Below are 14,717 nucleotides of genomic sequence, written 5' to 3'. Positions count from 1 at the left end.
CTCCTTGGCTGAAAAGTGTTAATACACTGACTCAAAAGCATTTGACAAAGTTAATCGCCCACTTCTTGTAGCCAAATTAGCTACTCATGGTTCCATGGAACTCTTTTAAGTTGGTTCTCTTTCTGCCGGAAAACAGCATGAGGGCACTTAGATATGGGCATTTCATATATGTTTGTAGGTATAATGAGTTCTTTCTATGCCTCAGGCGCATCCAAGGTTTGAACCTCAGAGGGAATTTCTACATTAAACAAAGGGGCTGGAGTAAGAAGAGTGTGTGCTTAGTCCTATGTTATTTGCTCTTTTTGTGGATAATATCATAGGTTTGCTAGAGGGAGGAATTTCTGTTGGTAATACTAAAATAAAGATACTATTATATGCCAATGACATAGTCCTTATGCTAAGAGTGTGACAAGTTGATAAATAATATAAGAATTTTTGACGAGATAAGATGATGATCGACTGCCTAAAATCGTTGCTTTACAAATTATACAACTAACCTAATTCGTCTCGAATCACCCCCAAGAACTGCGGAAACGCTACAGTGTGGACACAGTCTCGCGATACATGGCATATGCCACACCCTCATCGATCTTACCTCCGTCTGTGAAGATGAGCTGAAAAGCAGCTTTCCTCAATTTCTAAGTGCTAAGAATTTAGCTCAGTAAAGGTAGGTGGATTAGACAATTTGGCTACAACAAGACTGTCCCGGACAAATACTGCTGGAAGGACCCAGGGCGAAGTCGGCCGGGTGCTCAGTTCAGTACCGTTCCCAGTGTTTTCCCTGCTCTGCTGAAGGTTTTGCCAAAGCATATTCCCAGGGGTCGCATTCAGGCTAGCTGTAACTCGTATATATAAGGAATCCTGCAGCTGAGGGTGAGCTGCTACCTCTGAAGTTCGGGTGGCAACACTCAGCTTTGAGGCTGAGAAGTTTGGCAGCTCAGACTGACCAAAGAGCTTATTCTAAACACACCGGAAACTGCTTGAAGGCTCTGAATAGAGTGCTGTCTTTCGAGCTGAAGAATAGGCCATGCAGCCATAATACAAGGTCGAGCACAGTGAATCAAACATTTTCAAGAGGTTGTCCCTCCAAAATAATACATACACACCTATATACATTGTATTCATTCTATTTAGTAGATGGAGTACTCAATATTCCTCCATTAACCTCTATACAATAACAAACTAATCTAATTGGGGTACTTTCATAAATATTCTGCCATCGGCCCGTCATGTACACAGCTCGAGGGGAGATGGGGATGCTATTTCACCATCAGCCCACCCCCATTCACTCTAATAAAACTCCCTCATACAAAACATATATTTTGGTGGCTGGATACAATAAAAAATTCCAAATTATCCTAAAAAGCGGAACAGGGGAGCCTTAAAACTGGCTTACACATCCGAGAACCATTCTTAAATTCGGCCTCTATTATGTGGGACACATCGAGCAACCTTTCTCTCATAACTGGCACCTGCACAGGCCTTGGTCCAAAAGCAGGTGCCGGTGTCAACCAAGTGTGGCCAAACCTCTATTGAGTGAGGACGATCTCCTGCTCAGGTTCTCTAAGGGTCGCAAGAGCTTTCCGCCCTCTGACGCTGTCATCTTTCTTTTAACGTTTTTCACTGCGTTCGTAGCGTCAGAGGGCATGATCGCGATGGTCTGGAGGGTGTGACGTCCTCACGTTCGTTCCCTCCAGGCCGACGTGTCGGGAACCCAGACAACCACCGTTTTTCCGAGAGGCTCCAGCTCCGCGTATTTCTCTAGCAAGAGCACGACGAGAGGGACCACAGAGAACCTGTCTCGTATAGCTCAGAGCCCCAGACAGCGTTCAGAGAGTCGGTACTTCGGTAGTCGGCGTGCCAAATCGCATATAACTCTGCCATGTATACGCTGCAATGAGGAGGTAGCGACCGGAAGGTCCTCGCTAAACACGGCACACGCCACACCATCGCCTTTACCAGACGAAAATCGGCGTATCTATTTCTAAGTTCAAGGAACTTAGCCTTGTATTGGTATGGCGGGGGTATACGTTTTTTAAAGGTTTTTATCGGGTTCGAATGCAGGGCCGCTGGATTTTACTTTACAGTGATGAGCGCCGTGTCAACGCCTAAACCGTTGCGACTACCGACGCCCTTATTCGTACATTTAAAATAAATAAATGGTTATTATATCTCCACGTCGTATCATACGCTTATATGTTTTATTATTTTAAGAAGTTTATAAAACTAAATTTATTTCTAAAATGTGGACATGTGTGGGGCTTAAAGCCCTATTTGTACCTTTAAAATAAATAAATAAAATGAATAGCTTTGTACAAGTTGAATACAATTTTGAAAGGTAGTCGATGATCGATTAAACGTATCGCGGGCTCCGGGTATCGATTATTTTGTCGATTAGCACTGCGGAAGAAATACGGCTGATCAACCCCCCCCCGTATTTATGGGTTAGCAGAAGCGAAGACTCCCCAGATCCCGTCGATGGTAAATTAAATTCTAGACGAAATGTCAAATCATCCTGGGCCGTCGGTCGTGATCGGTTCGCTGTCCGTGCTGAGTTCCTAGTCGGATTCGGCTGGTTTTTTCCATGATTTTCTACCGTCGGCGGCCCTCTGGAAAATCCGACTGACGACCGCCTCTCTGGAACGCCAGGGGCCGATTTTCCCCTTTTCCACGTCGTCCCGTTTTCACGTTTTCCGAGGGAAGAGGGACGCCCGTGAAACTGTGGCTTCCATCCTCTACGCCCTGTTTAGGAAGATGTCGAAAGGTTCGGAGGAGGCAAAGAAGGGCCAGGCGACGGACAACAAGAAGCCCGGAGGCTATCATTCAGATTCGGTGAGTGAATTGAATTTATTTACCGATAAACATTTCAGAAAATCCGTCCGGTCTATTCATCGGGTTTTCAACTGGGAATGGAATGATGCCTGCATCTGCATTGATATCGACGTTGACAGTAACTAGGTTTGAAAAAGAAAAAAAAAAAAATCCCACCGATAATCTGTTTTATTTTTATCAGGATGGACGTTTTTCGTCCTTGAAGAACACCGCTGGAAAGGATTTTGCAAGGTTTGCACAACGTATGTAGAATGAGGTCGACTCTCTGATTCAAAAATATATCTTTTTATAGTTTTTAAAACAAAAAGGCCAACGTGTTTTATGAATGCGCTATTGCATCGATAAAAACATCGCTGTCATCAACTTTAGAAAATTTCTCAATGAGAAAAAAAAAGGTTTAGTTATTGATAATGCATGTGAATATAAAACAGATATGACTGGAAAATCGATGTGACCGTTTTGTAAATATGCGTCTTCATGTATTTCTCCATTTGACGACTTCTTGCAGATTGATGAATAAATAAAAAAAAACTTCTTGAGCGTGAGATGAACGTAAACAACCAGGCTGTTGACAGTATTTAATTGACGAAGCGAATTTCGTTCTATTAATACTTCAGCTTTCATTAGTATGTGATGTTTTTTGCAATTATTTTAAGCGTGGAATATGCTTGACCTCGAAATTCCAGGTTGGTTTTATCAGCAGTACACTTTAGACCACGACGCCCACTTGAAGTCGGACGTCAAGGCGGGCGTCCTGCGTTCCAAGGATTGCTTGACGCAAATTCAAAAATTCGCGTTTTCAGTTGTTTTGTTAAAAGGATTTTCTGCACAGTAAAGAATATTAACGAAAAGTACTATTTTTATTCTACCGTTAAAAGGCTCCTCTGAATTTACATCAATCAATCCATTAAAATATCTCCATTCAGGGATAGTCAATATACAAATTGTATGAACATAGTCAAAAATAATTCAAGATACTTTGGATTTCGGTATAGTCTAGATACAAATCAAATTCTGTTGTTATCTGCGTAGCTTTCGACTTAGGTCATCAAAACAATCTAGAAGATGTAGAAAAATTGACATAATTAGCTTTAATAGATGGTTTCAAATTTCTTTGAAGACCAACTCAGCCCTAAACATTGCCAAGTACTGTATTACTATTCAATATCTAAATAGTAGTAACACTAATCGTGTTACAGACTTTGGCAATGTTGAGTCTGAGTCTATCTTCAAAGAAATTTGAAATCATCTATTAAAAACTTAATTATGTCAATTCGTAATACCATTTTTTAAAATTGTTTTGCCCTGATGGATGATATTAAAAAAGATCGAAAGCTTGGCAGATAACAATTGAATTCGTTTTTTTTATCAAGACCTACCGAGATCGACAGTATTGGCGAGTAAAAAAGTGGTTGATCATCTAACACTTTAATCAAAAATAATTACAGAAAAATACAAAATAGATAAAGTACGCACAGAATAATAAACATAAATAATCTTTAAAAAATAAATAAACAAATATACTTCAGAAAAGTCATAGATGTGGGGTGTGTATTATACTGCTCTTTATGAGCTATTGTATCCCTCTCTGTGCTTAAAGCAACCGGTGAGTCCTAGTTAATCAAGGAGCTTGATTAGTAGGCCGGGTTTCAGTGATTGAATCTCTCTTCTACGTTTACGTTGTATGTCCCAAAACACTTCCTCCGGTGGGCAAGTGTAGCACTACAGTTTTCTAGTATGTGTGGTCGTGTTTCCTCTGGTTTTTTTGCAGAATCTGCACGTGCCCTGTTGGGTTAGCCTATCTTCTTCAGTCCATTTAGTTTGCAGTGTCCTGTTAAGGATCCTGTTAGGATGTTACTTGTTACCGCTTTCCTTCCGAGTTTGTTAGGAGGTTGTTGGACTGTTTGTGTCCAATGAGCGAGTACAATTGTTCCCTCATTTTCTTTTTATACTTCAGTGTGAGATGCTCATTGATAGTGTGCCTTCCTATGCCACAGAAGGGCTGGGATCCTATCAGCGGTATAGCAGCCTCTCTTTGTGCAAAGGCATCCGCTTTCTCGTTGCTTTCTACTCCCACGTATCTTAGGACCTAAAGGTCACGTTAAGAAAAATTAATTTTCAACTAGAAATTTCAATGAATTTCCTCTAAAATTCTTCACTTCAAATGAAACAATATTTTTCATTATATTAATTATTTACCATATTTTTATTATTCTTTAATGTCTGTGATTCTATAACTAGCTGTCGATCTCAAGATTTCAATATTTTCTCTAAAGTAGTACAGTCCAAGCTAGGAGCTCCATAATAGAGAATCTGTGTTTGAAGAAAACTTCGTTTAGTTCCAGCACTGTTGCTCAGGTATTTGCAGCACCAACAGTGCTGGAACTAAAAGAAGTTTTCTTCAAACACGGATCTCAAGATTTATAAAATTATTTCTAGCTCAGGTGATTATAAAATCTTGGCCTTTTCTGAAAGGTGAATCGTAATCATCTTAAGCTAAACTTGGACAAATGTGTTATAATTCACTTTTCTCGCAAACAAAGTAGATCAAATTTATACTTACTCTATTGACCTCTATTAACCGTGAAGTGACACAGATCAGCGTCTTAGGAGTGATCTTTAACAGCACATGTACATTTGAAACCACTATATTGATGTCACTAAAAAAGCTTCAAGAAATTTAGGCTTTCTAAAAAGATTGAACTCCGATTTTCCTAATGTTTTTGCTATAACAATTTTATACCAATCCCTTGACCCTAGTATATTGGAATTCGCTTCTATAGTCTAGGCTCCTTAGTATGACAAGGATAGGGCTTCTTATTGAGAGGGGCCAATCGTAGGCACTTCTAAATTTCTATTTCTTTTCCCGGCATCGAATATGAGGTCTCCTCTCGGTCTTTCAGTTGGTGTCTCTCACCCATTGAGGGAGGTGCTCTGCGCCAAAAACTGGGGATTAAAACCCAAAATGTCCCATGGCTATACACCTGCGACTTAAGAGCAATGTCCAAAATCTGGTAGAACAATACCACAGACATTAGGCACGCGAAGAGATTCATAGAAGGGCCATCCGCAAAACTTACAAAGGAATTACTGAAAGGAAACCGCAACCGAACCAGGGTTCTAGTTTGACTCCTGACAGGGCACTGCCACTTAAGAAAGCACATACAGAAGAGGGGGCCGCGATAGCCGAGTGGTTAAGGAGTCAGACTCTCGGCTTGTAGATCCCGCGGTCGTGGGCCCAGGTTGCCAGTGAAGAGTTACAATTCCGCTGACAATCATGTCCTTCATTCTGATGGACTATACGGAAAATACTGTTGATTTCTTGCGCCATACAGGTATGCAAAGAGAAGTAAAAGAAGTAAGAAAAGGTGTGGGTATGTGGTTAGAAGGGAGAAAATTATTTTTTGATATTTTTTTTTAGATATTCATGGGCAAATCAATATGCAAATTACTGTGCTGATGAATACAAGCTCCATTACAGTCTGAAGAAATTTCTAATTAGAAGTATGCGCGTATGCGGTTTTTCCCCCCAGGTAAACAATGTTTCTTGTACGCTGTACCGAAGTTCATTGTTTCCTATTGTTTAGACTGAACCAAACTGAACCAAATCCATCATGACCTGTTAGAATATGGGCAGGAACCGGTGTAATTTGTAAACCGTCTCGTCTTACTCTTGTTCATCAGTTTTGAAAATATTAGTTTGACTGTATCCTGATGAAACTAGAAGACTAACCAATGATTGGTTATCTAGCGATGATATGCATTTAATTTTATAGCTTGTGCTCTCTAGTAATTTAAAAGTTATATCAACTGCCATCTAACTAGACTATTCGTGATTGACCCAATTGTTTGTCATTTCATTTAGAAACTAGAACGCTCCCTTCTTATGTGCCACTTTTCAGGTGCAATTGAAAAACGGTAAAACCTACATGGGAACCACTCAGTACAAAATTAGACCTAGCCCACGACTATTTGCTGTGAAAGACCGAAAATCTTACGAACATCAATGTTTATTTGGGTGACATTGTCGGAACCGAACTCGCTCGTTTTGAGTACTCAGGTCCTCTAAATTTAAGTGTGCTGAGTGATTAATAAAATCACACCTGTTGTACTCGAAAGCATTTTAAGAGATGGATTCGCTTGACTTTGCTTCTACTCAATTCCATTTTCAGCATATTCAATTTTGGTGTGGCCCGATAGGTTAGAGTACGGCGTCTTGTTTTACCAGTCCGTTGCTTAAATTCCTACTTGATTACTGATACTTTTATATGTGAACATAAATCGTTAATGCTGTCTGATGCTATCATATGTTTGTGCACGTTACGTTTTAACTCATGCGTACAGAGTCAAGTGCAAGGATGGACCTCGACTTTGATATGTCGAGATAGGTGTCCATCCTCTGTACCCCCTCCAATGTAATAGTTAACAGCCAAAATTATTTATCCTATGAATACTCGTTCGGGTTGATCTAAATGCTTTAAATTCTTTCACCCGTTCAAGGTAGACAAAGATGATGATGATAATGATGAAGTATACTAGGAAGTCGGGGTGTTTTGTTCCCAAGCTCTGCAATCTTGTGGCTTATTGTACTTTCTTAGTTCTGCCTATCGATTCGATCCTTATTTTAAGGAGGTCATTGACTGTTGTTGCTGAAATTCCTTTCCCTGGGTTTTCTTTGTAATCCAGTTTGTATCTCTATTGAGCAGTTGCTTTTCATTCGAAGATGTTATGGGTAGCTATTTCTTCCTCATCATTTTCACATCATTCATCGTTAGTTCCTCAGTTCGGTCTGACGATTCGACCTTCTTTTAAGGAGTACTAGGACATCGTCTGTCGTTGGTGAAATTCCTTTCCTTGTGTTTTCTTTGTATCCCAAGTTGTACCTCTATTGGGTAGTTGCTTCTCATTCGAAGACGATAAGGGTAGCTGTTTCTTTCTCATCATTGTCACTCATATCAGATCTGATGCGGTCGTTATTGAATATGCCCATGCTGTGTAGGTGTTTTCTCAGATGCCAGTGACCGGTTAATAGTTCTATCACTCTTCTGAGTGGTAGACAAATAGTTGTAGCATTTTTTGTTTTGATAGGTCATTGCGAGGGCGATAACGGCTCGAACAGTTGCAGGCTAATTAATTCTAGACCGCGGGATAAAAATCTTGCTCTCACAGAACTGCCAAATAAAATTGAAACTCTGCCAAAATTCCGTTGCTTCCTTGCCCGTTTTCGCACTGCGTCTCTGAGCCTCGCCTCGCCTCTATTTACGTTAACGGAGCGATATCGGCCGGAGGCTGGTTTGCCGTACTTAGTGATGTGAAAAAGAAAATGTGACATGTCCTTTGCACCGCCGTCCTCCGAGGAGGATTCTCCCAGGGCACGCTTCCGGGCCATTTGGGCCAAATTCAGGAAGGTGATGCCGTTCGTTTGCACGAGTGCAATGTGCTTTAACAACGGACAGAACATGTACGGTTGTGACTAAACATGGCTTGCATGATTGGACTCTGTGTTGTTCGTTTATTTTTATTTCACTGTCAAGCCACTCGTTGGCAGGAGAATAATTAAAAAAAAAAAAGAAAAAAAAAGATCTCCCATCCCTCTAAAAAATATTATACCATTGATTCATTTTTGGGTTTTATGTTAAGTCATCCAATAACAAAAGCATGCTTTTCACCCTTTTAAGTCAACACAAAGAACTAATTTTGCTTAACAAACTTTTTGGATAATCCCTTAAGGCAGTATCACAATTTTTTGTTTTTCGCGGTTTTTTGGGCGGGGGGAGGGTTGAAAAGTTTTAATCGTTGAATAAATAAAATTTGAGTTTTAGTCTTGTTCTCCTATGTTGCAGGACGCTAGTGGGGAGAGCCTGAGCCTGTCGCAAGAGTCTACAACCGAAGTTGTCACAACAAGGCAAAACCTCCCCACCAGTAAGTCTTTTTTTACAACAGCCTTTGTACATAATTGTATATTTTCACTTTCTTTCTAAAGGCAATCAGAAGAGAGTGAATAGAAGGAGCTCGGAATGGGAGATAATCGAGGGTTTGAGAGATGGACAGAGGTACGAGACGAAACCTGATGTCTTCACCGGTTACCTGCACAAGAAGCGAAAATGGCCCCTTAAAGGTTGGCACAAGGTGAGAATCTGGAGCTGTCCGAACCCAACAAAAATGAAAATCATTTCTTTTATTCACAGAGGTATTTTGTCTTGGATACGGGTTTATTGAAATATGGGAAAAGCCCTAATGATGTTTCGAGGGGAAAGATACACGGGTCAGTGGACATAGCACTCTCGGTTATATCGACTAAATCGAAACGTAAACGTATTGACATCGATGCGGAAGAGTTCATTTATCATCTGAAAGCCAAGCAGTACGACATATTTGAAGACTGGGTCGAACAACTAAAAAGACATCGGCTTTATCGGCAACACTTGCTTAACTTTGGGGCTAGCGTGCCCTCAAAGGACGTCGGCCCCAATAAGCTTCCTCTCTCTCGCAGTGAGTTTAAGTTACTTTTCTGAACTAATAATTCATTGAAAATTTACATGACAAAAAACATGATTGACATCTTACAAAAAAATCTTAATGTTCATATTTTCTTAAAGAGCTCGCTTCTGATGGTGGTTCTCCCCCTCTCCGTCTGCAATGGGTCATGGATAGCGGCCCACTGCAAGTCGCAGTCACTGAGCTCAATCACACTCAGCAAGCACTCAGTCAACTTGGTCGCATACTGGAACAGCTGGAACTTTCAAGCACAGAACCTGAGGTAGGAAAAAATACCAAGTATTCGCGAACAGAATTTTTAATAAATTGCTATTTTATAGAATGCAAATGACGGTTTTTCACCAAATGTGAAAAAGGACAGGAAGAAGTTCGGCTTAAGAAAGAAGAAGTCAAACAAGGGCAGTTCTGTCGATTTGACGGTGACGACGAAAGATGTTGAAAATAACCTCACTGCTCAAATTATGAGCTCGCCTACTCCTATCCGGCCATCATCGCTCACGACTGAGCATCATATTCCTTACTCCTCAAGTGGACTTCTAGACATAAACCTCGCATCGGACTTTGTCGTCCTTGCAAAGGACGTTTACACTTCGCTCAAGTCTATAACATATACTATTCACACCGAAAAAGATCGGTTTAAAGGTTCGCCTGACGATAGGATAAAATCTGCTCTTGCCGTAGCACTCAAACAGAACAATGAACTCCGAACACGACTGGGCAGCATCAGCAGGACTTCTGACATAGCAGATCTTCCAGAACCAGTTTGTTTTTCCATATGATTATCGTGTCTAGTCGTATGATCTAGTTTACTTTAAACCATTTTCAGGAGGTATGGGACTTTCAGACAAGAATTCTGCATTCTTCACTTTCAAGGAACTCGTGCGCTTCAGAGTTCTACGATGCTGAAGAAGGTGATGCATCTGATCTTCCTGAGACTGGAGCGACATCCGACGCATCTTCCATTGCAGGTTCATCTGAAGAAGGTGGTTCTGAATCCTCTGAAGTGTCTGACATGGCTGACTCAGAATATAACATCACACAAGACAGTATGTATTTATATCAAATTTTACATTAATTATATTGTTTTCAGTCGGCCAGTCTGTTTTTCATAATAGGCTCAACAAAATCTTAATGAGAAATTTATATTCCCAGCACAAGATAGTTCAGGCTACAGGTCGAACAACACAAATCTTACTGGAAGGCGCAACAAGTTGCCGGCACCGTCTCCAGACTCACAAGGGCTTTCACTCTGGCAGCTCCTATCTAAGAACATAGGAAAGGATCTCTCTCAAGTCTCGATGCCTGTTGGGTTGAGTCATCCACTCAGTGTGCTTCAGGTACATTTGATATTATTAATACTGCTTTGTATTTTGGCAAAGAGAGTCAAAGGAGAATCTTTTTCAGAGGTTATGTGAAGATCTCGAGTACTCGGAACTTCTCGATAAAGCGGCATCCCTTTCTGACCCAGTGGAGAGAATGGTACACGTAGCTGCTTTTGCAATATCGTCATACTCGTCTTCATACCTACGCGCGTCAAAACCTTTCAACCCGCTTCTCGGTGAAACGTATGAGGCCGTAAGAGAAGATCGCGGTTTTCGTTTTATATCCGAACAGGTCAGCCACCATCCTCCAATCAGTGTGTGCCACGCCGAGTCGAAGAACTACACCTTCTGGCAGGAATTCAGGATTAAAACCAAGTTTTGGGGGAAGTCAATGGAATTCCAGCCTTCGGGCATCCTCTGCCTCGAATTAGAACGTCCCGATGGCGGAAAGAGAGATTCTTACAAGTGGAATAAAGTCACTGCTTGCGTCCACAACCTCTTTTCCGATAATCGTTGGGTCGAACAATACGGAACAATGACGATTGAAAACAAAAATCATAACTGCATAGTTGAGTTCATCAGGGTGAGAATTCTCTTCGATTGTTTAGAATGATTTTGTCTTACGTGTTTCATTTGATTTTCAGGCTAGTTATTTTTCACCCCAGCGATACGAGCTTCATGCAAAAATTATAGAAAACGCACAGAAAAAAGAAGTGCAGAAATTATTCGGAAGGTGGAACGAGGCGCTTTATGTGGGTGAGAATGTACCTAGTGCCAGGTGTGTCTGGCGTCCGGGTACAATGCCACCTGACTACAATCTCTACTACGGTTTTACAAGATTTGCGATAGAGCTCAACGAACTTCAACCCGATATGATCAACGTTCTTCCTTGCACCGATACCAGGTTTAGGCCGGATCAAAGGTGAGCACAAGTTTGACGCTCAATCGAACTGTGAAATATATCTTTGCGATTTGTATTTCAGACTACTCGAAGAAGGAAAGATAGAGGATGCCGAACGTGTGAAACTACAGCTCGAACAGTCTCAACGAGAGCGTCGAAAGAAATTGGAAAGCGAAGGGCAGGTTTATGAGCCACGTTGGTTTCGGAAGACGACAAACGAAGACAAGGAGGAAATATGGCAATATAAGGGAAATTACTGGGATCTCAGAAAGAACCCAGGCTTTGTTAATCTCAAAATTGAGCCAATCTGGTAATATTAATACATTACACAAAAACAAAAAAAGCAAAAAATATATAAACTTACAAAAAAAATCGTAAACGTTTGATAAAGCTCTTTCATTTTTTTTCTTTGCGCTCTCTATTTCAAGCTCTCACTCTCTCTCTCATTGATATTATTGTTATAATTCCCTAAACATTTATTAATCCATAAACTTTATTTATTTATAGAACATTCGGGCTTCTGCTAGTAATCTCTTGATATTAATTTTCTCACCCGCTTCCCCTTATTAAGTTGTTATCGGGTCTGGGCTTAAGAGTCCTTTTAGAGAATTTAAAGTATTTACAACCTTTAAATAAACAATGACTTAATTTTTCATACAAAACGAACACTCATAGATATGATCAATTATGCTTTAATTAAATTTTTAAACTAATTTTTTTATAGTAGTAACAACGAGTTACACATGTATAACAGAACAAGTAAAGTTGTAAATGTTGCCCATTGTCCCAAGGCACTACTGGTAAGGCATTTAAAAAAATTATGAATTTTTTATGGTACATGTATACTTCTTATGATATAGCATACTTTTTATTTAATTACACTTGCAGCTTCAAGCCATCAGAAATTAGAATATTAATTGTTAATTTTATTATTTTAAGTATAAAAAAGTGTTTACCCTTCATGCATTTTGCTGCAATGTTTTTGAAATAATGCAAACTGTGCGTCTTCCTTTGCCACTTTATGCCTGGGCCCATTGTATTTTTTTTGTAAAATAATTTTTATACATTAATTAATTTTTAAATTTTAGTTTATTAGCATTTTATGCAATTCGTCGCCGTTTTTTGCTCCATGTCCCACCTGCCAAAAAAAAATCTTCCAAAGATAAAAAAGAAAAAAAAAATCATGCAGTTGAAGGCAAATTAAAAATAAAACAATAGGGGCAACAATGAATTAACTTAAAATGCACTTAGATAAGAAGGAAAATAATGTGATTTTTATTATTTTAAAAAACATTCGAATAAAAAATAATAATAATAAACAAGAAGAAAAAAGAAAAATGTGATAAAAGAAAAGAAATTTGCTAGTGATTCGCTTATCTGTTTCAATTATTAAATGTTAATAATAGTAATAATAATAATAATATTATATTAAAAGAACAAAAAAGGAAAACTTTTCTTTCTATTATGTTTGTTGAGTTTTTATTTGTAGATAACTATAAATGGATATATATTAAAAAAAGTGCTTTGTTATCTGAAACAAAAATATATGAACTATTAAACAATTTATTTAATTAATTTTTGTTTACCTGATGATATCCTTTAATTTTTTTATATACTTACAGATTCGGCTGACTTTTTTTCATGATGGAGTTCATGAAAAGGCTGTGATTTGTAAAAAAAACAATCAATTGACCATTATAGATTTATTTTATCATTGTTTTTTAGACTTTCCAGATAGAAACTATTTACAATATTCCTCAATTATATACCATTATATCGTAAAATCAAATTTTTGCAAGTCATTTTGAGCGTTGGCACAATTTTTTGACACTTTGTTACATTTGAACAATTTACAAAAGAATTTTCTCTCTCTCTCTCTCTCTTTTGAGGAATAGAAAATAAGAGACGATAATAAATTAATATAATATACAACAATTATTTTAAAAAGGAAAGTATATACAAAAATTATAGACATTTATTTCATTATTATTACTCTTTTTATGAAGATACACGTTGAAAATAAGCTATTTACAACAACAGAGTTAATTACATCGTTCAATAATTTTAACAACTAAAAACAATGGCACAATTCTGTCTTGATGTTAATTTTTTAAAATATAAACTATGCATGTTGTAGTGCAAACACTCAACATGCATAACATGTATTCAAGCGATCATTTTATCAGTCTAGAACAAAATTATGCATAGTTATTTTACAAATTTGAAAAGGATATTTTTTTTCTTTAGGAGCACACATTTTAAGAAGTGTGTGTATTGTGAACACATGCTAATGTAAAAGAAGCATTAATGTTTATGAGAACGAGTCTTGGGCATACATGTGCTTATTAACTTTTGCATATGTACAGACGTTACGTTATTTTATTGGTATAATGTCTATATGCGATAGTATCTTGCATAAGTTGACCCTGTTTTAAATTTATTCTATATGTGTTTTAGTTTGGCATTTTTTTTCAATGAGCCCTAATATTTAAAAAATTAATGTTTTTGTTAGAATAATTATTAGTTGAATAACTGCCTTTTTAAAGTTATTATGAAAGCCTGGAATTTTATTAAAAAGTCATGAAAAGTGTTTTTCTTTTTTTTTTTTTACCTCTTGCTATGAAATAAAAATGCACCGAATCATTTACTAGAATGTTTTTTTTTTTAAATTTAGAAAAAACCCTATATTAATGGCTGTATCCAATTGGCCATCAAGGGCTCGATCGTCATAATCATGGCTATCATCGCCTTTATTAATTAAAAGTGAATTTAAGAAACCGTTCAGTTCTCCTCATACGGCCAGGAATGTTTGAGGGTGAGGTGAGGGTGAACTGACGGTTTCTCTGATTGTCATTGTTTCTTCATATCGTCTTTCTTGCCAGACTGATCGTGGGCTCCAAGCTGCGCCGACGACGGGCACACCTTATCCAGTTGTTTCAACGATTCAGAGAGAAAATTCTAAAAAACAAATCATCCCATGAGCAAAATTAATCACTGTTGATTATTGGTAGTAATTACCAAATATTTGTACTAAATATAAATCATTCATTTTAAGTTCCATTATTAAGAATGGTAATTTTGAATGAATAAAGACACAAGTAGTTCGATCGTCCCTGATCACCAAGGCCTATTCTTACTAGTTCTGTCTGTTAAATTCACCATCT

At 38.3% G+C, this 14,717-nt stretch overlaps 2 protein-coding genes across 5 annotated transcripts in view; one reads left to right on the top strand and one right to left on the bottom strand.

Moving 5' to 3' along the window:
- The first annotated feature begins 2,429 nt into the window (after window positions 1-2,429).
- On the top strand, window positions 2,430-12,811 carry LOC106672896 (oxysterol-binding protein-related protein 6-like). 4 transcript variants are annotated; one of them, XM_014404690.2, is made up of 11 exons: window positions 2,430-2,832; window positions 8,676-8,754; window positions 8,816-8,961; window positions 9,021-9,324; window positions 9,432-9,592; window positions 9,651-10,091; window positions 10,136-10,376; window positions 10,483-10,667; window positions 10,735-11,235; window positions 11,297-11,574; window positions 11,636-12,811. In XM_014404690.2, exons 1-11 carry the CDS (start codon window positions 2,755-2,757, stop codon window positions 11,865-11,867), a joined length of 2,646 nt encoding a protein of 881 aa, XP_014260176.1. In that variant the 5' UTR covers window positions 2,430-2,754; the 3' UTR covers window positions 11,868-12,811. The 4 variants fall into 4 exon arrangements, with proteins under 4 accessions (XP_014260176.1, XP_014260178.1, XP_014260175.1 ...); XM_014404692.2 differs by having other exon boundaries at window positions 8,655-8,754; window positions 10,157-10,376; XM_014404689.2 differs by having other exon boundaries at window positions 8,655-8,754.
- A 1,346-nt stretch (window positions 12,812-14,157) lies between these two features.
- LOC106672924 (transcription factor AP-2-alpha) overlaps window positions 14,158-14,717 on the bottom strand; it is a 31,616-nt gene continuing 31,056 nt past the window's right edge. Inside the window, exon 6 of the mRNA XM_024224599.1 lies at window positions 14,158-14,511. Coding sequence (XP_024080367.1) covers window positions 14,404-14,511 — 108 coding nt within the window. The 3' untranslated portion in view covers window positions 14,158-14,403. The remainder of the gene's footprint in view (window positions 14,512-14,717) is intronic.

Source organism: Cimex lectularius, unplaced genomic scaffold, assembly GCF_000648675.2.
Source record: "Cimex lectularius strain Harlan isolate CLEC.00 unplaced genomic scaffold, Clec_2.1 scaffold46, whole genome shotgun sequence".
NCBI lineage: Eukaryota > Metazoa > Arthropoda > Insecta > Hemiptera > Cimicidae > Cimex > Cimex lectularius.
Note: the sequence above shows the minus strand (reverse complement) of the source record. Positions and strands in the feature narration are given on the sequence as shown.